Source organism: Marmota flaviventris, chromosome 1 (assembly GCF_047511675.1).
Source record: "Marmota flaviventris isolate mMarFla1 chromosome 1, mMarFla1.hap1, whole genome shotgun sequence".
NCBI lineage: Eukaryota > Metazoa > Chordata > Mammalia > Rodentia > Sciuridae > Marmota > Marmota flaviventris.
In genome coordinates, this window is record NC_092498.1 from 211,793,424 (window position 1) to 211,817,269 (window position 23,846).

The following is a 23,846-nucleotide window of genomic DNA, read 5'->3' on the forward strand; positions in this document are numbered from 1 at the left end:
TACCGCTTGAGCCACATCCCCAGCCCCTACCCAGACATTTTTGAGGCAGAATCTCACTCAGTTGCTCAGGCTGTTCTCGAACTTGTGATCCTTCTGCCTCAGCCTCCTGCATAGCTGAGATTACATCCATTTTTATTTTTGTGGTGCTGGGGATGGAACTCAAGTCATCGCACGTGCTAAGCAAGTGCTTTACCACTGAGGTCCCCCACTTTTTTTTTTTTTCACTGTGAAGGGAACCAACATTAAAATGGACAGGATGCTGGGACTTTCATAGGTATACATTCATTCACACTTATTCATCAAATTTATTAGCTCAGCAGAATCTGGCCTGAGATCTTTTCTTAGTAGCCAGTGGTGGGGTTGTCTCCTTAAGGTCCCCTTGGAATTTTAGGGATGACTGCTGGGTACCAGAAGAACCCAAGCACTGTGTTCTACTCGCTCTGAGTGAGAAAAGTGGGGCTTACCCAGTTCTGTTGACTTTTAATGACTTCGTGGTTGGTGGTGGCTGGGGTGTGGATCACAGTAGAGTGCTTGCCTTGCAAGCACCAAGATGGGGTTGAATCCCAGCCCCAGGGCCAGGAAGACTTCTTAGTCTGAACTTGTGTTGTCTGGGGCCAACCTGGCTGAGTTCTATGCACAGTTCCATCCATTCACAATGTTCCACCTGCTCAGGGCGGGGTGGGAATAGGACCCACCATCTCCGCAAACCAAGGGAGGCATGTCAACAAAGATGGGGAATGAAGCCACATCAGCCAGGAACATTGATGAAAGTCTCAGTTTAATTGGTGACAAGATCGAATGATCGATCATCCATCAATGGGCTGACAGACTGATCATCAAAGGGGACAACACGCCAGCAGCTCACAGGGGCCCTGCACCCACCCTGGGGAGAGGATCCCTGACTGGGTTGGGGGTCTCTTACCAGTCACCCCTGCTCCTGGGGAAGGGGCAGGGGGCAGGCTCTTGCCCCCTATGATGACACAACTTCCCATAAAACTGCAGAGTGCACCCTTGCCCGGGATTATGGTACAGTATGTATAATACAGCAGGGTGGGGACTTCTCCCTCGGGAGCCCCTGCCCCACCTTCCTGACTGGGTCAGCCAGGGAAGGGCGAGTTTATTTTCCCTTTTTGCCTTTGTAGAATAATTTACAAACCAACCTTACAGTATATACAAAAGAAAAGAAAAGAAAGAAAAAAGGGGGGCGGGGAGGGGAAGGGAGGGGAAGGCCCATTCTGGTCACCGGCTGGGACAAACTACTTTCACTACAAAAATGAACCCTGTTAAGCATTATGGAGCAGGGGGAAATGGGTGGACAGACAGATGGAAGGCTGGAGAAGTGGGGGCTACAGTACCGTGTGCTCAGAATTGGGGGGACAGGCAATGAATGAGATAGGCCCCTGCCCCATCTGGCTGCAAAACCAGATTGAAGAACATAGAGGGGGAGGGGTGGGGTCCTTCCTTTCCAACAGTCCCCCATGGCTTGGAAAAAAAAATGGCCTTGCATCTGTCTGTCATATTGCTCAGGGATTAGATAGGGGAAGAGGTCTGGCAAGGTAGGGGGACAAAGGAGAAAATCCTTTGGTGCCAGGGTGGGAAGGGTTGCCCAGGATGGGGGATGTGGGTATATACCATTATTGCTTCCTCCTAGGGCAAAAGGTGAGGGGCTTGAGTCAGAGTGTGGAAGTGGAAGGGGGTCAGGAGGACGCTGAGGGGGTGGAGTGTCTGTGGGCCTGGGATGGGGACTCTGGGCCTGGCCCCACCCCACCCACAGAGCAGGTAGGCGGGGAGCCACTGTGACCCTGTCTGCTATGGCCACAGGAATCATTAAGGCAGAAACAAGAGGAGAAGCAGCTGGAAGGAGGGTGTGTGTGTGTGTGTGTGTGTGTGTGTGCGCGCGCATGTGTGCGTGTGTCTTCAAGTCTCGGGCAGAGCTGGCGGTGTGGCAACACCACCCTATAGTCAGCAGCTATGCTGACCCCTCTGTGTGTGGCTGGACTTGTGCAGAATGAGTGGAAGACTTGCGATGGGGCAGTGAGTGGCTCCCACAGCGACACCCCTACCCCTGGCCCTGCCCAGAATGGCTATTCCCCGCTGGGTTCTAGAGACCCTCCAAAACTCCAAAGAAAAGCCCAGGAAGGGCCCGGTGCCTGTGCTTGGGTCTAAGTGGAGAAGCCCAAGGGGCCGGAAGACTGAGCCTGGGACTGGGGTGGGGCGGGAGGCGGGCAGGGGCTTGAAGGCGAAGGGAGAAACCAGGAATGGGGGCGTCTACAGTTGCTGTGTTTCATCCTTTTTTTTTTTTTTCTTCTTTTTTTGTTCTTTTTTCTAAAAATGTTACCATTAAAATTCAAAAAATAAAATCCCTTCTGGGACCTCAGCCCCTCGTTCCCCAGCCCCCATGTCCAAAAAAAGGCCCCATGGGTGGGGGCAGGGGGAAGGGGGAAAAAAAGAAAAGAGAAAACCCCCCACTTTTCTGTTTTCTTTTTTCTCAGGAGGGCCAAGAGTCTTTGAGGCATCGGAGGAGGTGGTTGCAGGAAGATGGGGGTGAGAGAGGACAGGGAGGGCCACAGGGTCAGGGGGCTGGGGCTCAGGTACGGTCTCCACCTGACCCCCACCCACCCAGAGCCGGGAGGATGGGGGGGTCCTCCCCTGGTGTCCCGGTACAGGCACAGCAGGGCCTCTTGGCAGCCTGATAGTCTCTTTGGGCCCCCACCTCGGCCGCCGGGGAGGGGAGGCCCGGGAGGCCCGGGGCCTCTTCTGGGGTCCTCAAGGCAGGCAGAAGGGGGCTTTTAAGAGACAGGGCAGAAGAGCTGCAGCAGCTTACAGCATCCACGGATTCCTCTCGGAACCCAGCTCCATCCTGAGTCACAGGTGCATCCCGCGCTGAGTCTGCGCCCTGCGTCAAACATGCTTCTACCACTGCCTCCAACCGTGCCTCCTGTCCCTGGGCCATGGATGACCCCTCAGCTGGGGATACAGCCTGGGCCACAGACAATCCCTGCGTTTCCAATGCCTCCTCCTCCTCTTCCTCCTCCAGCGTCAGCTCAAACTGGAACTTATCCGGGGGGGCTGGATGGCCCAACCCTGCGGGCTCCTCCTCAGGTGGTGGTGACGGGCTCTGTCGAATGGCACTGTAGTACCAGTCCCGGTTGTCCTCCAATGTGTCCAGGATCTCCTGGGCATCTGGGTGGACGAGGTCTGCCCACGTCTCCCATAGTGGGTGCACAATGTAGTCAATGAAACCCACCTGGGGGAGGGAAGAGGTAGAAACAGGTGGCCCTTGCGGCAGATGGCACCACCGTGTGGTGAGAGCTAAGAAAATCAAAAACATTTGACCTAGCAAATTTGCTTCCCCAAACCCTTGCACAAGCAAGAAATTAAAACCACAGGAGATATAAACGGAAACTGGATATAAATGAAACACTTCCATATACACATCAATTGGGGGTTGAACCCAGGGGCGCTTATCCACTGAGACACATCCCCAGCCCTTTTTTGTATTTTATTTAGGGACAGGGTCTCCCTATCTCCCTGCCTCAGCCCTGAGCTATTGGGATTGTAGGCACGTGCCACCTTGCCTGGCTGGTATGTCTTTGAGAGAGAGATTAACAGATTGATTTTACACCACCAGGCCCATGGGGCGAGGCCTGGAGGCATTTTTGGTTGTTATATGTGGAGGGTGGGGTCGATGTGCTCTGGTAGAAACCAGGGATGCTACTAAATATCCCATGATGCCCAGGGTAGCCTCCACCACCAAGGATTGAGAAGCCCAGGTTGAAAAGGACAGACACACCAGCTGGGGTTTCGCCAAAGAGAGCAAAGTGAGAAATGCTCCCGTCACATATTGGCCGCGAGCCTTCACCAGTCCGTGTTCTGTCTCCCTCCACCACCAATCACCTCTACACCCATTGAGACGGTACTGGTGGGGTTTCAGGGGGAAACTGAGGCAGAACCGGCATCAGGTCTGTATGCAAGAGTCAGGTAAGAAGCATGGCTGGGGCTGGGCTGGGGCTCAGTGGGAGAGCATTTGCCCAGCACGTGTGAGGCACTGGGTTCGATTCTCAGCACCACATAGAAATAAATAAAGTTCCCTCAACAACTAAGAAAGTATTAACACGCAAAGCAGGCGGACTGAGGTTCTGGCGGATGCTGTCAATGCCTGAGAGCATGCGACTGCAGGGGCTCAAGTTGCCCTGCAGCGGGGCAAACATGGCCCATTTCCCATCAAGGGAGAAAAGGAAAAGGAGAAATACTTGACGTCACGGCCTCCCTCCCGGATGTGAGAGCTTCAAGCCAAGAGCGGAGGGGGAGGCCTGGCCTGGCCCCCGTCCTCACTGCCCTCAGCACGCACCTGAGACTTCTCCACGGAGGCTGTGTGCTTGTCACACATGGGGCTGATCTCCATGCCCCGCTCGCGCTCGCGGTCGCCCTGTTGGAAGAACTCGGCCATGATGCGGTCCGTCCACTGGCGGTACAGCTCCAGCGGCTTGGTGGGGTTGCTGAGGTCTGCACAGTGCACCATATTGCGAAGGACCTGCATGGGGGAGGGGACCCATTAGAGCCCCTGCCCCATGTCAGCCTGGAGAGGGGCCCCGGTGCAGGCACAGGGAGAAAAGGTGGGGAGAGGAGGAAGAGAAGAAGTGGAGGGAAGGGTGTGGGAGGGATGGAGAGAGGTGGGGAAGGAGTGGGGAGAGGGAAGGAGGAGACGGTGCAGGAGAGAGATGCAGGTGATGAGGAGAGAGGGGAGGAAAGGGGCCCGGGAAGGAGAGGCGGGGTTGGAAAAGAAAGATGGACAGAGAGAAGAAGAAACAGACGACGGGTGGCACAGGAGAAGGGGGCTGAGGCTAAGGCAGGGGCAGCTACCCAGACCTAAAGGGCTGGGGGAGTAGAAGGGTCCAGTCTCCTTGTAAGGTGGTTGTGGGGCACCTGGATGCGGTCGGCGTAGTTGTCCAGCAGGAGAACCCCTGAGCTGGTCACTTTCTTAGTTTCCACCATGGTTTTTAGATCAGCCAGGAGCGTCATGTGCTTGGACATGTCTGTGGCCAGCACCTGTGGGGCAAGGGGGCGTCACAGGGGCCGCCAACGCCCACCAGCTGCCCACTGGACCCGCCCAGGCCTTGGCCGTTTCCCCTCTGCAGAACCCTAAGGCTCAGACCAGGTTTCAGGAGGTTCGTCTGAGACTCAGACCCCTCCTCACCAGAGCCCACACCTCAAAGGCTTCCTTTCCCACTCTGTCCCCACACCCCGCTCTGCCCACCATGTCGATGACCATCTTGCGCAGGCTCTGCCGCTGGCGCTTGCTGAGGTTCTGGAAGATGTCACAGTTCTCCTCCTGTAGCAGCTTGAAGCCCACAGCCAGGTGGTGGTTCTCGAGCACCGACTCGTCATTGTACATGAGTGCCAGCTCCGAATCTGCAGCCAGGCCAGAGAGGTCAGCGAAGGGAACCATGGGTGCCACCCTGCCTTGTGCCCAGATGGCCCTGGGTCAGCTCAGTGGGCACTGCCTCCAGAGTGCCAGCCCAGCGCCCCCGTCTAGCCAGTTCCACTTCCATTTGGTCCCGTCCTGCTCCCAGCCCAGCTGTCTCCGCCCCAGGAGGGCCACTCACTGGTGTTGATGAGGAACTGGTTGGAGACCCCAGGGTGGTCGACATCATGGATGGCAGCTGCAAACAGGGCTGCGAGAATCTCTAGGTCAGTGAACACCGCCTGGGGGCAGGGAGATGGGGGCAGAGGGACCGAGATTAGAATGAAGGGGATGAGCGACAGGACAAGAAAGGGACAGGGGGTCAGAGGGAGATGGGAGTCAAGAAAGATGAGGGTCAGAGAGGAGGATGAGGGTTAGAGAGGAACAGAGTCAGAGAGAGACGAAGGTCAGGGGACAGAGTGGAAACAGTAACCAGGGCTGGGGCTCGAGTTCAGGTGGTAGGGTGCCTGCCTGGCATGCGCAAGGCCCTGGCACCACTAAGAAAGAAATGGAAAACCAGAGGGAAACAGGGACCTGGGAGATGGGGGAGGTGGCAGGTTCTCACATCCAGGGCAGGCGTGGCCAGCAGCACGTGGGTGGACTGCAGCACGTCAGCTGCATGCAGGCTGTTGTGGTAGGCCACGTCGGCATGGTAGTGGTCCTCCAGAGTCAGCATGTAGGTCACCATTGTGTCCACGGGGATGTGGAATTTCTTCAGCAGGTCCCGCTCCTGGGGGCGGGCAGGGGCAGGGCGATGACCCCTGCCGGCCCGGAGCACCTTGTCTTGTGCCCCTCACAGCCCGGCCCACTCCCCACTGCCCCCATCACCTGGAATATCGTGTACATGATACAGCTGAGCGAGCGGCCTCCGGCATAGTCGGACACGCAAAAGATGTTCAGGCCCCACTTGCTCAAGTTCTCAAGTTCCTAGTGGAGATGGAGGTTGGCGGTCAGGAGCCTGCCAGGTCCAAGGCCCTGAGACCCTTTCCTAGGAACAATGAACCCTGGTCTAAAGGAAGCACCTTCCCTGTCACAGAGTGGCCAGGAGCACAGAGTTTAACCCACCCACTGTTTCTGAAGTGCTTATTATCCACCAAACACCATCGGCAGTTGAGGGAACCGAGGTGTGACTTCTCTACGATCGTGTGGCTCACAGTGCCAAGGCCAAGATGATGGGAACCCAGCTCAGTCTCTAAGCTAAACTGCTCGGGAGTCCCCCACCTTGAGTTGGAAGAGGAAGGGACACTGGCTCATTTTCTGTCTACCCAGCCTCTAGAACAATCCTGATGCACAGTAGGTGCTCAAGAACCCCAAGGTGACTGAATGGTGAGCACACAGCACGCCAATGGCAGCCTCAAAGAGGGTCATGATAAACATCACCAGAGCGAGCCACTAAGGGTTCTGGAAGCGGCAGAAGCCAAAGCCAGTTCTTGCCTGTAGTAGACACACTTGGGGCCCTGTCCAGATCCATGCCACTGTCCCCCAGCTGCTAGGGAGTGTTGCTTGCTGTGTGGCTTATGGTTGACCCTTTCTCTAGAAAACTGCTCTTGCCCTCAGGGAGGGGGTGATGCCATCCATCCCTGGAGGCAGCCCTTAGCCAACAGCTGATTCAGGGCTCTGAAGGCCCAGGGAACGGAGTCAGGGTGGGCTCAACTCCACCAAGCTGCCTCCTCAGAGCGCCCTGTGGACGGAGGCTGAGGCCACCTCTGCGCTCCTCCTTTCTGCCCTCTCCATCCTTTCTTGAGGTCATTCATCATCTCAGGCTCTGCTTCCAGGGACCCTGGCTTAAGATATGACCCCACACGGAGTCCTTCTTTGGGCATCTAGAGGCCTCTGTCCCCACTGAGCCCCCACCCACTTGGGCCAGGAGGTCCTCTTGGTCAGTCTTCACCCCAAAGCGTGGGATGCCAGTGTTCGGACTCCTGCTGTGCATCAGCTTCTTCACGCCCGTGATCTGTGACATGGGCTGGAACTGTGGCCCCAGGGGCAGGGGCTGCTGGGAGGGTCTCTGTCGCGGCGCTTCCTGGGGTTCTCGCTCTTTCATTGTGGGTGACGGAATCTCCACTTCATTTTGTTTGTCTGCAGAAGATGGGGGACAGGCATGACCAGACCTCCTGGGGAGGCACCTCACCCCACCCCATGTCCTCAGAAGCCTCACCCAAAAGAGTAAAAGCCTTCTGGGTGTCAGGCTGATGGGCACTCGGGGGCTGAATACCACAGGGGCTACAAGAATCCTTTTGGGAAGTGGTGGGCTGGGTCAGGGGCCCTGGCGCTGGCCCAGGGCTATGGGGTGTCCCCAACTCAATTGCTAGGTTTGGTCTCCAGGTAGTGTGAGAAGTCAGGAAGTGGGGTGAGTTCCCGAGGGAGAGCCACTGCCTGCTCTGGATACTCAGGGAAGCTTCTCAGCCAGGGAAGACACCCCCATGGTGGCTGAGCGCAGTGGTGGGAGGGGGCATCACTGGGAGGGAGGAGGGAAAGGGAATCTCTGGCTCCATGGTCCCCTTGGCAACCACCTGCCTGGGGGCCAGTCCCAGGGGACCTCCTAAGCTTTCAAAGCCTTCCAGAGCCTGGCCAGAGACACCTATTGTGACCTGAGACCTCCAGTCAATGACAGAACCTGACGGGGTCATCTGCATGCCAAGCTCCCATTGGCAGGATCCTCAGAACTCTGAGGCATGCCACACGCTCACTGGCAGACATTCCACAATTCTGAACCCTCTTTTTTGAGCTGGAGGTATCTTCTGAATTTGGAGTTGGGTGAAACATTGTGAGAATGAAATTATCCTGAGTGTGCAGGAATCTCCTTAGTTTGAGGGCCTTTGGGTTCAGAAGTCAGAAGGGGTTTGAGCTCCCCATGAGCTTAAGGGTTCCAATGAACCCTTATGGTTTTTTTTTTTTTTTTAATATTTATTTTTCAGTTTTCGGTGGACACAACATCTTTATTTTATTTGTATGTGGTGCTGAGGACCGAACCTAGCACCCTGCGCATGCCAGGTGAGCGCGTTACTGCTTGAGTCACATCCCCAGCCCCAAACCCATAAGTTTGGGGATCCCTTACAGGTTTATTTTACCTCTGACCTACATTCCCAGACCTTCTTATTTTTAGTTTTTATTTTGAGACAGGGCCTCACTAAATTGCTGAGGCTGGCCTTGAATTTATGAACCTCAGCCTTGAACTCAGGCCTCAGCCTCCCAAGTCACTGGGGTTACAGTGTGTGCCACCGTACCCAGCTCCTTACAGATCTTCTGAAGTTTGGAGATATAAGGTTTGGGAGGATCTACTGAATTTGGAAGGATGGCCAAATCAAATTGGAAGAATCTATTGAATTCAGAGGTTTTTCAGCTTGAAGATTTTTTTGGCGGGGGAGTACTTTTAGAGTTCTGAAGCTCAGAGGTTCCTTAAGTTTGAGAACTTACTGAGTTTGGGCAACTCTTGATTTTGGGGGGTCTTCTAAATTTGGGATGTTTAATCCAAGTTTGTAGGTTCTGTTGATTTTCCCCTCTTTTTTATTACTTTTTATTCCAATTTGTTATATATGATCTATTGACTTTTAAAGTTTAGAAATTCTATTTGAATTTGAGCAGGGGGCGTGAATATTCTCTTGGGGTTTAGAGTTTGAGAATTCCACTGGGTTCCACTGAGTTTGGAGGGGCTTAGAGATTTTTTGGTGCTGAGGATGAGACCTGGGGCTTTGCATATGCTGACCACTGAGCTATTCTCCTAGCCCCCCAAGATATTCTCATTCGTGGTTTCCACAGAAGTTGTGGTCCCACTAATTTAGGGGCCTCATGAGTGTGGGAGCTCTTAAGCATAGTGACTTTGACCTTTGAGGAGTTAAGGGGCAGGGTCAACATCAACAGGGTTGGACCAGCCCCTCCAGCCCAGATGTCCCCCCTGTTCCACATGCTGCCCTTCACTCACCCAGGAATGTGGTGGAAATGTACTCTGAGACCTGGTTTCCTGACCTGCTCATTTCTGACAGGTGTGTGAGTTCTCGGTTCAGCATCCTCTTGAACTAAGGTGAAGGAGCCAAGAAGGAAGGGGTGATAGGGTGTCATTGCTGCGGGTGCTGTGTGTGTGCCAGCCCTCCCACAAATTCCTGAAGACCCCAGGAGCCCCTCCTATTTCACGCCTCAGACCTCTACCAGGCTGCTAGAGGGGAGGGGGTCAGCCTTTCCTCTCCTCCCAGCTCTGAATGGGGGACCCAGGCCCAGGAGGGTGGTGCTGATATCAGCATAATCCTCTCTGCTTGAGGAAAGAGGGGCTCCCCTTCCAGTCCCCTCCCAAAGAGGAGCCAGAGGGGCACCTGTGGAAGGGAGGGGCTCCTGCCTAACAGGGAACCAATGGGGTACTAGGAGAATCCCGTCACCATGGTGATGGGAGTCTCCTTAGCAACTCCCTCTCCAACCAGCTGCTAGCAGGGGAAAGGGGGGCAAGCCAGAAGCCCCTTAACCCTTGCCTTCCCACAGACACCCCTGGCCCAGGTCTCGTCAGACACAGACCCCAGTTCTAATCCCTGTGGGATCCCTGTCCTCAGTCCCAGCCAAGACTGGAAGGAGGAACGTAGTGCCCAGTCCTCAGGGAAGAGGTCTGGCCAGGGCATGGGAGAATGATTAGCTAAAGAAACCCCAGCTCGGTCACCCAGGGAAGAGGGAGAGGGGTTCCCATCATAGCCCTCTCCCCAACCCCAGAGAGGTGAAGAGATGCACAGCTAAATGCAGCATACCCAAAACGGGGCTTGGGGGCCCCACCTGGTCCCCCCATGCTACTTCACACAGGCCTCTGCTGTGACATTGTGCATGGAGGAGAAAGGGCATCGGCTCCCCGCCCCCAAGCTCTGCCAAAGCATCCCTGAATCAGGAGCAGACTCTGTCCAGCAAGGCAGGGGGAACGCCAGGCAGGAAGGGTGGCCCACACTGGGGCAGGGTGGTCACTTCTCCCAGTGCTGACCAGAGACCCCGGACACAATAACACACACGCGCGCACGCACACACACAAATATCTCTCACAACTGCACAGCGTCCCAGACTGCCCCCGTCCTACACAGCGTCACAAAGCCCAGACAGGCAAATCAAGGGGCACATCCAATAAGGCAGTCAGTGATATTTGGGGTCACATGCCCTAGAAACATCAGGTAGCTATGGCTCACGAATATGGTCCAACACACGACATCACAGTCAGAGCCATGGGACTGCAGACAGGGAAACACCATGACCCAGGCAGGACACACACCACTGCAGACACATATACATCCAGATAATGCCACAGTCACACCCAGTGAGAGATCCGCTCTCCCAAGGGAGGCCACACACCCCCAGCCACCTGCCATCCACGCCCAGTCCTGGGTCACACTAGAGACAGTCACAAGCCTTCAGGTCTGGGCCACACATGTGCACAGCTGTACACACAGCCCATCCAGGGGGCCAGAGGGTCCAAGGTGGAAGGTCTCCTTCCCACCCTCCACCCTGCGTTCCCCTACCTGGTCCCACCAGCCCACCAGCCACGGCTTGGAGCAGGTCTCGCAGAAGAAATCAACCAGGGGCATCTTGGAGCCTGAGCCCCGCTCGGGGCTGCCGCACACAGAGGCTGAGCTTGGCGAGTCCTGGGCTGAACAGCCAAGGGGGGGGGTGTGCTGGGCAGGGGGGGCAGTGGAAGAGGGAGCCGCGGAGGGGCCTGGGCCGGCCCAGCAGGGCTGGGGGCTCCCTTCCCCTCCGCGCTCCCTGTGGCAGCCCTGGTTACATGGTCTGCCTGCCACTGGCCCTGATGGGCCCCCCTGCGGCAGTGGCTGGAGGCAGCGGGGGGCCCCTGCCCATGGGGGGGTGCCGGGCCAGGGTCCCGGGAGGAGGCTGCGGAGGCTTGGGGCTCTGTGTGTGCACCGTGTGGGTGCGCTCACTGCAGCACTGGCAGGCTGCATGCGGAGTCAGGTGGTGCTGGGGGTGGGGGGGCGTTAAAGGGGCACCAGAGCCCACGGGCCTCAGCCAGGACTTGGGGAGGGAAGCAGGACACAGCTCTTCCACGTACACACCCGGAGACAGAAACACACACCTGGACACACAGACACACAAATGCCCCGAGACACACCTTCCACAGACACTACCACACACCCCAGGCACTTGCCACATGGACACCCAAAGGCCCTCAGTCCTACACATACATGACACACATGTGCACGCAGAGGAGACAGTCAACTCTGACGCCCAACACGTTCATAGGTGTAGAACGGAGCACATGGACACACCCCTTCCAAGAACGGAGACTCACACTCAGGAGACACAACCCTAGGGACAGACACCCAGATACTAGATATACTTATAGCCACACACTCAACACACCCACAGACACACATTTCAACAAACATAAACAGCCATATGTCCTTGGACAAAATCATACCCTGACAAATCCATAAGGGGATGTTCACACTCTCACCCAGAGATGTCCAAATACACACACCCCTTCACGGAACATCCACATACCCCTACCCAGAGACACAGTCACATTCTCAGTTGCCTGACCCCCCCCTCAGGGACACAATCACCCTCACATTCACACTTTTCCAGACGAGCGTCCACCCACAGACATGTGCGCTCCCCAGCGAACACCTGCCTGCACACTCACTTCCTGAAAGGCACCGCCCACGAGGGCTGCCACCACGCTGCAGCACTCCAGGAGGCATCATTCATACTGTCTGCTCTCTGAATGGCGCCCCCTGGGGATGTGCAGTGGGCACAGCTACAGGGAATGCTTGCCCCCTCCCCTGCAGCACTGCAAACACAGTCACACTTAGAGAGACAGCTTAACCAACGCATATCTGCATGGCCTAAGTGTCACACAGCCCCACATAATCACCCGTGCACACCCAGACACCCCTCAGAACAGACTCCAAACTTGGAGCCAACAAATCAACAACTACCCAGACCCTTATCCACACACACAGCTGCAGACAGTACAAGTATACAACACCCCCAAGACAGGTAAGTCACTACGGACAGATGTAAAACCAGACCCCCACACAAACACACCAGGTTCTGCCATCCCTGGGAAAAGTCAGAATCTACAGGAACTGCAGGCCTTCCAACTACCACCCAAGGGCTGACTCCACCTAAAGATGGGCCATCCCCTAAGTCCTTACCCAGCCCCGCCCTCACCTGCCTCGCCTAGAGGTTGAGCCCGCCCACTGACTCTACTAGAGGTTGGCCCCGCCCAAACATGAGTCCTTGGTCCCACTCCACAAACCCTACCAAGGAGTTGGCACCACCCCCGCCGTCCACGTTGCTGTTGGTACCACCCACAGGCCCTGCCCACGGCTTGGCACTTGGGCCAATTCCACAGGCTTACATAGGTGTTGGCCCCGCCTACTTCCCCCATCAACTACCTGGCCCCACCTCAGACTCCACCCCCACCAGATCCACCCAGGGATTCGCCCCACCCCACCAGCATCCCCTAATTGTGAGCCACACCCACCAGCCCCGCCCCGGCCACTAGCCCCGCCCCGGCCTCCAGCCCCCACCACCAACCCTGTGCGCCTACCTTGTGCGAAGCCATCTCGCTGACAGAGCGGTAGGTCTGCATGGTCTCCAGCTGCTCCAGGCACCAGTCCAGCTCCTCCAAAGTTTCCCGGGCCAACTGCTGACACGTCTCTTCTAAGAAGGGGCACCCAGGATGGTGACTGAGAGGTCCGCAGGCAGAGCCCCAGCCCACAGTGACAGGGGTTTGCCAGGTGGGTGGGGTGCCAGGGAAAGGGTGAGGCAGCCACCAGGGCTGAGGCACCTCCACTGGGGCAGCAAGATGGGCCCTTTCCCACCCCCTAAGCTTAGCTACCTGACAGTGTGGCCTTGCAGACGGGGGTTGGGCCTCCCAGCGGGGATCGCCTGTAAAGAAATGGGGCTCCAAAGTCACCGTGGGACTCTCGGATCCTTGCCTCCCTCTCTCCATAAATAAGGCCAGTTTTCCTGTTTCCCAGTGCTCACTGCATCCAAACGTGCTGCCATGCACATGGCCTGCAGCCTCTCAGTGAGGCCCATGAGAACCCATTTTTCAGAAAACCGATTCAACCAGGTAAAACTGGCTTCTTCAAGGCACATGGCTGATCAGCAGTAGGATCAGGTACTTGGCTCCTTTGGATACCCTTCTCAACTTCCCCAATCCTCTGAGGAAGGCTCTGTCCCCAACCCCTAGAGCAACTGGCAATTCTGAGCTAGACCCACCTCCCCAAAATAATAAGAACTGCTCCTATTTATTGGGCACTTACTATGTACAGAGCAATATTCTTGTACTTTCTATACATCATCTTCTGGACTCTTCACAACAGATAGCTATCGGAAGCACTACTGTAATTCCCACTTTACAAAAGGGAAAGGAAGGGACCACAAGAAGCCATTTGCCCAGCAGGTGAGGCTATGGCCTCACCACCATGCATGCAGACATCCAGTCTGTATTTATAAGTTTGTGTCTTAGGCACTTCAACTTCAATAACTCTGGCTCCAAAGAAATTGTTACATGACCAGACTTTCAGAGAAGTCAAGTGCCTGCCTGAGGTCACACAGCAGGGCTGATAACTGAACTCACTATGCTTAACCCTCATGATCATGGGTGCTGGGGCCCAGCTTCAACGTACTTGTTGCTGGGAATAGGTACATTGGTCAGGAGCGAGAAGTTGCTTCGAACACTGCGAAGACTGGCGAGTACCTGGAATGGGGGTGGCAGTAAGTAGAGGTGTCTACCTGGAGGGGCAGCTGGGGCTGAGCCCCTTCCCCAGTTGTGGAGGGGTGCGGGGGTCTCACCTGGGCAAATGGCGTAACAATGAGGTCCTCAGCATGCCTGTGATAAAAGATAGTGGCAGGTTAGAGATCCCCAGAGAAGCAATTCTCTGGGGAGGACACTGTGGGAGCTGGATGGAGGGAGGCTGGGGGCAGGGAGTGGGGAGAGGCCACTTACAGCACCCAAGGGTGAACATGCTGCCAGGGCTGGTCCTGAAGGAAACCACTGGGGAGGGGGTGCAGACAAAGGGAGGGGGGCGGGAAGTGGATATGCCAGAGGGGAGTGCTGGGAGGGAGGGGTTGGTGGAGGAAGCACAGGAACAGGGTATGGGGCTGTGGTGGGCACCTGAAGGGAAAGGGAAGTCTGGCGGGAGATCTGGAGGGCTCCATCTCAACAGGGGCTCAAGGGAAGTGGCGCTGGCTTGGGGTAGCTGGGGGACATCAGAATAGGGCCAAGTAGTGGGGCTTCCTCCCTGGAGGGACAGTTCCCGTAGAGCCTGGCCCAGAACAGGCGATGGTAAGAGAGGGCTTGGTAGGTCCGGAGAGTAAGGCTGAGCCCTTTATAGGGGACAGAGCCTATTAGACATAGGACAGGGGCTGCTGACTCTGCCCTAGGGAGGGCAGGTATGGGGGGGTTGACCAAGGTGGGGATGGGTGTCCCCATGCCCTGCTGGGAAGGACAGCTTGTGGCAGGGCCAGGCCCGGAGGAGTGGCAGGTGGGGGAGGGGTGCTCACGCCTCGCTGGTGACTGATGAGTTCCGGGACATGGTCTTGGGTGACATGTCATAGTCGCTGTCAGAGCGGTAGAGGAAGGATTCCCGGCGCTGGCTGGTGGCTGCCCCAGCATGCAGCACGAGCCCTGGGCTCGCCTGCGAGTCCAGGGGGCTGCGGCCAGGTGATGGCGTTGGGCCATTTTCTCCCTCGAAGCTGCAGGAAACGGGTGGGAAGAAGATCAGGAGGTTGAGATGGTGTTGAGGAGTTCAAGAGGAAGAGAGACCAAGGGAGTTTCTGGAAAGATTGGGGGATCGTGTGGGGGATGCTAAAGAGAGACAGGAGTCCCCAAATAGACTGGAGACAGGGAGCTGCAGTCTCCGGACTGTTTCTGGGTACTTCTGGTGCCAGGACCCATTGCAGGGACCGAGAACACTCTGGGCCAGAAGTCTAGGGTCATCCTTGCCTTTGCTCTGCCCTGCAAATCAGCCTGTCTGCCAGGATCTTTCCAAATCTGTCCACTTCCCTCCCCCCATTTTTTCTTTTTAAATATTTTTAGTTGTAGATGGACATAATGCCTTTATTATATTTAATTTTACGTGGTACTGGGGACTGAACCCATGTGCTAGGCTAGCACCCTACCACTGAGCCCCAGCCCCTCCCCTCCCCTTTCTTCCAGCACCTCCCTTCTTTGGCCTGGACAGGTGTGTTCTCAACAGCCCTGGTCTCCAGCTCCTTGCTGTCCACACTCTATTCCTCCAGCAGCCACCAGAGGGAGCGAATGAGCACCTGAATCAGACCCAGTCATTCTGGCTCAGAACTTTCTATGGCTCCCACTTCGTGCAGAACAAAAAGCTAAAATCCTCACTGCAGCCCACAGGTCCTGCTCTGTGACCTCCGGCTTTGCACCTCATCCGCTCTACTCCACCCACAATGGCATCCTCCTTGCTCCTGACCAATGTGCAGAAGAGGTCAACCCCTGCCTTGATATTTTCTATTTTTCTTCCTTTGAAACCATATGGATGTGGTGGCGCACATCCATAATCCTAGTGACTTGGGAAGCCAAGGCAGGAGGATTGCAAGTTCAAAGCCAGACACAGCAACTTAGCAAGTAGCTTAGTGAGACCCTGTCACAAAATAAAAAATAAAAAGGGCTGGGGATGTGGCTCAGTGGTTAAGTGCCCCAGGTTCAATCCCTGGTACCAAAAACAAAGACACCCCCCTTCCCTAAAAAACAAAAACAAACAAACAAAAAAACTCATGGAGAACAAAAACCACACAATTTGCCTGGAATAATTTGTATCTTACATTCCTTTTTCACTGTTAGCCTGCCCTTCTCAACCTTTGCAGAGCAAGGGTTTTGGTCTGTTTTTCTCACCACTGCATCCCTAGAACCAGAACAAAGCCTAGTGCTGTTCAGCCATCCATAGTAATCAACATGGTGGATGTTCAATAAATGTTTGTTGAATTAATCATTAAACATATTAATGAAACATATTCAACGTTTTTTGTTGTTGTTTATTTTTTTTGTTTCTGGCAGTACTAGGCATTGAACCCAGAGGCACTCTACCGCTGAGCTATACCGAAATCTTTTTATTTGCTTGTTTTTTTTTATTTTGAGACAGGGTCTCATGAAGTTGCTGAGGCTGGCCTCAAACTTATGATCTTCCTGCCTCAGCCTCCTGAGTCACTGGGATTTCAGGTGTGCGGCACAGCACCTGGCAACATATGAATGAATACATGAGTGGATTGTGCCATGCTGTGGTCAGGACAGGTCGCTCTGAGGAGGTGACAGCTCAGCAGGGCCTAAGGATGAGAAGCCAGCTATGAGTCAGAAATGGGAGAAAGCACTCTAGGCAGAGGAAGGGGGGGGGCGGGTAAAGGTCCTCAAGCAGGAATCCTTGTTTTATTGGTTTGTGAAGCCAGGGGATTGAACCCAGGCCTTGCTCATGCTAGGCAAGCACTCTGCCCCTGAGCTAATCCCCAGCACTTTTTCAATTTATTTATTTGTTTGTTTGTTTATTTATCTATTTATTTTTGAGAACTCTTTAGTTGTCCAGGCTGGCCTCAAACTCTCAATCCTCCTACCATCTCCTGTATAGCTGGGATTACAGGTGTATGCTGCTGCACCTGACAGGATTTGTTTTTTGTTCAAAGACCAGCAAGGAAGCTGGTGCGGCTGGAGTAGAGTTACAGGACAGAGACAAAGACATAGCTATGGGGCAGGCAGGTGGGGAGCAATGAGACGATGAGACAGAGACCCCCCAATGAATCAGGAAGACCCCAGGCTGCGCCATATCTCAGTTGTATAAGACTGGGGCAGGGACAATGCACCAGTTCCCTTATCCACAAAAGGAGTCAGCACCTTCCCTGGGTCATTGAAGTTACCAGCATTAACACAGAACAATGCCTGGCGTGGAGCTCAAGAAAGATGGACAATTGTGAGTCTGTCAGTCTCAGATAAAGCACCTGGGGCTGGACTCAGCCAAGATAGTTGATATGAAGAGCTGAGGATGACAGGGCAAGTCGTGCACCTACAGCTTGCACCTTGTGCTGTGTGACCTCAGGAAAGTTGCTGCTCTCTCTGTCTGTCATTCCATTGTGAAGGCAAGGGGGTTAGACTGGTCAGTGGAATTCAGACTATATTCTGAGTGGGAGTAAAGTGGACAGGAGAGAGAACAGAATATGTACTAGGGGTCAGCACAGGTTGTTGTTGGAATGGGTCTTCTGTTAAGAAATAAGTGAAATACCCTAGACCAAGACAGCAATATTGGTTTCTGTATACTGAGTTGGTTTTTTTGTGTGTGTGTGGGCTAGCCCTGGGGCTCATTTTATAGATGAAGAAACTGAGGCTCAGGTTGGAGAACAGGTAGTTCTGGGTCACACAGCAAGATTATGACAAGATCAGAATTTGTACCCAGACTAAAATCCCCACAATCCTCTGCCTCCTCTACTCAGTAGAGGCCATGTCCCTGGGCACCAGGCAGCCAATGTAAAAAGAAAACTGAGGATGGGTCCTTGATCAGCCAGAAAGTAGCTCAGTAGTAGAGCATCCATGGGTTCAATCCCCAGTACTGGGAAAGAAAAAAAGACTTTAAAAGACTTCAGATTCACTGTGAAACTTCAGCTCTGCAAGATACTCTCAAGAGAGTAAAAGGTAAGTTATAGACTAGCAGAAAAGTAGGAAGACTTTTGCTGTGTCAGATGTCAGAATATGCTTTGAGTGGTGCACCCCTGTAATTTCAGTGGCTGGGGAGACTGAGGCAGGAGGATCGCAAGTTCAAAACCAGCCTCAGCAACAGTGAGGCGCTAAGCAACTCAGTGAGACCCTCTTTCTACATAAAATACAAAATGGGGCTGGGGATGTGGCTAGGTGGTCGAGTGCCTCTGAGTTCAATCCCCAGTACTCTCCCACCAAAAAAGTGTCCTCCAGAGGTTCATGAGTTGGAAGTTTGGTCCTCAGTGTAGAGGTGTTAAGAGGTAGGGCCTAAGGCCATCCATATTGGGGTTCCATCTGTTCCCCTCAAGAGTTCTATTTCTATCTTTTGTGTGCGTATGTGGTGCTGGGGATTGAACCAGGGCCTTGTGCACGGGAGGCAGGAGATGTAGCCCCAGCCCTCTGTTTCTATCTTCACACGTGAGTGAATCCTACTCCTTTCCCTCTTGCAAAACAAAACAAAACAAAAGAGATGGGACCTAGGGCCCTGTTGTAGGAGCCAGCCTTGGGCTGGGGTGTGGCTCAGTGGTGGGATGCTTGCCTTGCTGCACAGGCCCTGGGTTTTAGCCCCAGCAGCAAACAGAACATGGACGACCTCTTCACACCTACTAGGAGGGCTAAAACAGATGGCAAACACAACTGGCAATGCCAATGGTGCGGAGCCACTAGACCCCATTACATTGATGGTGGGAATGCTAGGTGGCCTAGCCACGTGTGAAGACAGTTTATCAGAGTTTGTTTGTTTGTTTGTTTTTTCTAGCACTGGGAATTGAACCCAGGGCCTTGCACATGCTAGGCAAGTGCTCTACCACTGAGCTGCATCCCCAGCTCTTTTTATGTATTTCTTTATTTTGAGACAGGATCTCACTAAGTTGCTGAAGGCTGGCCTCAAACTTGTGATCTTCCTGCCTCAACCTCCCAAGCAGCTGGGATTACAGGTGTGCACCACTGTGTCTGGCTGGTTTGTTATTTTTTAAACATACATGTGCCAACAAATCTACTTCTATATATTTACCAAAATAAATGAAAATCTGTCTGCCCCCAAACCTGCACACACACGTTTATAGCAGCTTTGTATGTAACCACCAAATATGAAGCTGAAATGTCCAGCAAGTGGTGAATGAAAAAGCTGCAGCAGATTTATACCACAGAGTGCTATTCAACAATAACAAAAGGACTACTAATACATAAAGTCAGTAATTGAGCCAAACGGTAGGATACAAAGACAGGGATGAGGCCAAACCCAGGGCCCTGCGCAGGCTAGGCCAGCGCTCTGCCACTGAGCTAAATCCCCAGCCCTACGTTGTTTCTACACACTAATAAGGAACAGTCTTAAAAGGAAACACAATTCTATTTACAGTAACATCAAACTAATAAAATACTTACGAATAAGTTTATCAGAAGAGGCAAAAGATGTGTATACTGAAAACTACAAAATATTGCTGAAAGAACACCCCCCACACACACACTACTGGGAATTGAACCCAGGGACGCTCTACAACTGAGCCACATCCCCAGCCCTGAGTCTCACTAAGTTGCCCAGGCTGTCCTGGAACTTGTGATCCTCCTGTCTCAGCCTCCAAAGTAGCTAGGATTACACGCTTTAACCACCATGCCCAGCTATTACTGAAAGAAATTAAAGAAGACTTCAGTAGGAAGTCATCCCATGTTAGTGATTAGAAGACAACACGGTTAAGATAAACACTAACCAAAGCAATTTATAGATTCAATCTGATTCCTATTAGATCCCCAAAAACCTTTTTTTTTTTGTAGAAATAGAAAAACTCATCTCTTTTTTGTTCTTTTCTTGGTGTGTGGGGGGGTACTGGGTTTTGAACTCAGGGGCACTCAGCCACTGAGCCACATCCCCAGCCCTATTATGTATTTATTTAGAGACGGGGGTCTCACTGAGTTGCTTAGTACCTCCCTTTTGCCAGGGCTGGCTCTGAACTTGCAAACCTCCTGACTCAGCCTCCCAAGCCTCTGGGATCACAAGTGTGTGCCACTGCACCCAGTGAAAAACTCATCTTAAAATTCACACAGAATTTCAGGGGGCCCTAAATAGCCAAAACAGTCTTGAAATAAGAGAACAAAGTTGGAGGACTCCTGCTTCCTGATTTCAAAATGACTGTACCACAAAACTATAGTAATGCTGACAGTGGTACTGGCAATAAAGACATAAAGACCAATGAAATAGACTAACGGGCCCCGAAACAAGCTCTTGCACATATGGTTAAATGATCTTTTAATGAAACCATTCAATGGAGAAAAGAGTCTTTTCAACAGTGGTGACTGGAAAACTGGATATCCACACACACACACAAAGGAGTTGACCCTTAGCTTATATCATGAACAAAAATGAACTCAAAATGGATGAAATACTTAAATGTAAATGCTGAAACTATAAAACTCTTAGAAGCTTTATGACATTGGTCAGGTGCAAAGGCACATGACTGTAATCTCAACTACTTGGGAAGCTGAGGTAGAAAGACTAAGTTCAAAGCCAACCTGGGTAATTTAGGGAGATCCTATCTCAAAAAATAAAAAGCGCTGGGGATGTAGCTGAATGCTAAAGTGCCGCTGGTTTGAATCCCCAGTACTGAGTTAAAAAAAAAAAAAAAATTTAAAGATTTATGACAGGGGCTGGGGTTGTGGCTCAGTGGTAGAGTGCTCGCCTAGCATGCATGAGGCACTGGATTCGATCCTCAGCACCACATAAAGGTAAAATAAAGATATTGTGTTCACCTAAAATTTAAAAATAAATTTAAAAAAAAAGCCTTATGACATTGGATTTGGCAATGGTTTCTTGCAATGAGACCAAAAGCACAGGCAACAAAAGAATAAATTGGACTTCAACAGAATTAAAAACTTCCGTGAATAAAAGGACAGAATGGAGAAAAATGTTACAAACCATATATCTGATAAGAGATGAATATCTACAATATATAAAGAACTACTACAACAACAAAAACTTACACAATCCAATTTAGAAGTAGGCAAAGGAGACAGGCCTAGTGGTGCAGGCCTATAATTCCAGTGGCTTGGGAGGCTGAGACAGGAGGATCACAAGTTCAAAGCCAGCTTCAGCAACAGCAAGGCCCTAAGCAACTCAGTGAGACCCTGTATCTAAATAAAATACAAAATAGGGCTGGGGATGTGGCTCAGTGGTCATGTGCCTGAGTTGAATCCCCAGTATCAAAAAAAAAAAAAAAAAAACCTTGAGTAGATATTTCTCCAGAAAAAACAAAGTGAAAAGATGCTCAACTCCATCAGCCATCAGGAAAATGCAAGTCAAGACAATGGGATGCTACTTCACACCCATTAGATAGCTTCTGTAGGCTTTGTCTTTAAAGATGTTGGGGATTTCTCTGTTCTCTGTAAGCAGAATGTATTTTGAGGGCTCCTGAGCCACTGTCTTTCCTGGATGTTACTTGCAACTGGCCTTTACCCCTGGCCTGTTCTCCCTTGTCCCCATTTCATGCAGCTGATTTCTTTATTCTAAGAGAAGGGTCTAGGGGACCAAGTGGGCACTACTCCCTCCATCCACCCCATGTCTGGCCTCTGGCTAGCCTCCTGGGTCTCTGATCTGAGCTTCAGAGAAGGACCTTGTTAAGAGTCTTGATGGTGTCCTACGTTTGCTCACTCTTCCCATCCCTAAGGCCGCCCACCTCCTGTCTTACCTGGAGTGCCCCAGCCAGTGCCACTTACACAACCAGCTCCAGCCCATGCTGCTCTGCTCTGCCTTCCCAAGCAATACACCTTCCACCAGTTATTGAGAGCAACTAAACTCAAATCAAAAGTATTTTTAAGCTGGGTGCGGTGGCGCATGTCTATAATCCCAGTGACTCGGGAGGCTGAAGCAGGAGGACTGCAAGTTCAAGCCAGCCTCAGCAATTCAGCATCGCCCTGAGTCATGACACCCTGTCTCAAAATAAAAAATAAAAATGGCTGGGGATATAGTTCAGTGGCTAAGCGCCCCTGGGTTAATCCCTGGTGCACCCCAAAAAACTGTATTTCTAAGGGCCACACATAGCTCAGTGGTAGAGTTCTTGCCTAACAACATCTTTATGCTTGAGGTCACACACATACACATACACTCACACACACACAATTGTGAATAAAAACATTGTAAATACCATATCTGACAAAGGGTTAATATTCCAGATTATAAATTATTTCTAAAACTCAACAACAAAAACTCCATTCAAAGATGGCATAAGCCAGGTGCAGTGGCACAGGCCTGTAATCCCAGCAGCTCAGGAGGCTGAGACAGGAGGGTTGCAAGTTTAAGACCAGCCTCAACAACTCAGTGAGACCCCAATTTAGTGAGACCCTGTCTCAAAATAAAAAAACAATAAGGGCTGGGGATGCAGCTCAGTGGTAAATTACACCTGGGTTAAACCCTCAATGCCCCCCTCAAAAAGGCATAAGAGAAAGACAGTAGAATGAATCGGACGTAACTTTCTATGTTCAAATATGAATACACCACCAGTGAAACTCCACATCATGTACAACAGCAAGAATGAGATCCCAGTTAGAAAAAGATACACTCCATGTATGCATAACATGTCAAAACACACTTTACTGACATGTATACCTAAGAAGAACAAACAAACAAACAAAAGGCATTGGCTTGAATCGACATTTTTCCTAAAGATGTGCTCATGGCCAATAAACACAGGAAAAGATACTCAACATCACTAGCCATTAGGGAAATGCTGATCAAAACCACAACGTAAACTGGGCTCAGCGGCAGGTGCCTGTGGTCCCTGATAATGGGGAGGCCAAGGCAGGAGGACATCGGGGCCAGCCTGGACAACACAGCACGATCCCATCTCAAAAACAAAATAACCCCACAATGTGACTCCATTTGAATGGCTCTTATTCAAACAAAAACAAAAAACAGAAAATGACAAGGTTGGTGAGGATTTGGACAAATGGGAATCACTGTGCTCCTGTGGAGAGAATGTCAAATGGTGCAGCTGCTGTGAAAAACAACTAAAGTTAGATTACTGCACAACCCAGCGACACCACATCTAGGGAGAGTCCCCAAAGAACTGAAAGCAGGGATTCAAAAAGAATCAGGTGCACACATGGTCATAGCAGCACTCTTCACAAGAGCCAAAGGGTAGAAACTGCCCAAATGTCCATCAAGGGATGAATGAAAAATCAAATGTGCCACATCCATGCAATGGAATGTTATTCAGCCTTATAAAGGCTGGGCCTGTATCCCAGGAGGCCGAGGTAGGAGGGTCCCAAGTTCAAGACCAGCCTGGGCAACTTAATAGGATCTTGTCTCAAAATTTCCAAAAAGAAATGAAATTGTGATACATGGCAAGACATGGATGCCTTGAAAACATTATGCTAAGTGAAATAAACCGGTCACCAAAGGACAAATATTGTCAACCGCACTTATATGACACTCTTAGAATAATCAAGTTCATAGAGAAAGTGGAATGGTGGTTGCCAGGGCCGGGGGAGACAGGGGACATGGAAGGTCAGAGTTTGTAGTTTCAGTGTGGGAAGAAGAAAAGTTCTGGAGACGGATGGTGGCAACAGCTGCACGAGAGAGGACGCCAATCACCTGCTCATTAAAAAGGGTTAAAACGGGGGCTGGAGTTGTGGCTCAGTAGTAGAGCACTTGCCTGGCATGTGTGAGGCCCTGGATTTGATCCTCAGCACCACATATGAATAAAT

At 52.2% G+C, this 23,846-nt stretch overlaps 1 protein-coding gene across 4 annotated transcripts in view; it reads right to left on the reverse strand.

Annotated features, from left to right (window-relative positions):
- Nucleotides 1-761: 761 nt before the first annotated feature.
- Nucleotides 762-23,846, reverse strand: part of Pde4a (phosphodiesterase 4A) — a 37,038-nt gene continuing 13,953 nt past the window's right edge. For all 4 annotated transcript variants that reach the window (XM_071602732.1, XM_027955229.2, XM_071602749.1 and 1 more), the window contains 14 exons: nucleotides 14,957-15,148; nucleotides 14,246-14,282; nucleotides 14,080-14,150; nucleotides 13,284-13,333; nucleotides 12,993-13,105; nucleotides 9,387-9,480; nucleotides 7,323-7,543; nucleotides 6,293-6,391; nucleotides 6,030-6,194; nucleotides 5,607-5,706; nucleotides 5,258-5,412; nucleotides 4,927-5,049; nucleotides 4,352-4,534; nucleotides 762-3,247 (listed from right to left, as the gene is read on the reverse strand). In XM_071602732.1, the coding sequence (XP_071458833.1) occupies nucleotides 2,588-3,247; nucleotides 4,352-4,534; nucleotides 4,927-5,049; nucleotides 5,258-5,412; nucleotides 5,607-5,706; nucleotides 6,030-6,194; nucleotides 6,293-6,391; nucleotides 7,323-7,543; nucleotides 9,387-9,480; nucleotides 12,993-13,105; nucleotides 13,284-13,333; nucleotides 14,080-14,150; nucleotides 14,246-14,282; nucleotides 14,957-15,148 (2,263 nt within the window). In that variant the 3' untranslated portion in view covers nucleotides 762-2,587. The remainder of the gene's footprint in view (nucleotides 3,248-4,351; nucleotides 4,535-4,926; nucleotides 5,050-5,257; nucleotides 5,413-5,606; nucleotides 5,707-6,029; nucleotides 6,195-6,292; nucleotides 6,392-7,322; nucleotides 7,544-9,386; nucleotides 9,481-12,992; nucleotides 13,106-13,283; nucleotides 13,334-14,079; nucleotides 14,151-14,245; nucleotides 14,283-14,956; nucleotides 15,149-23,846) is intronic.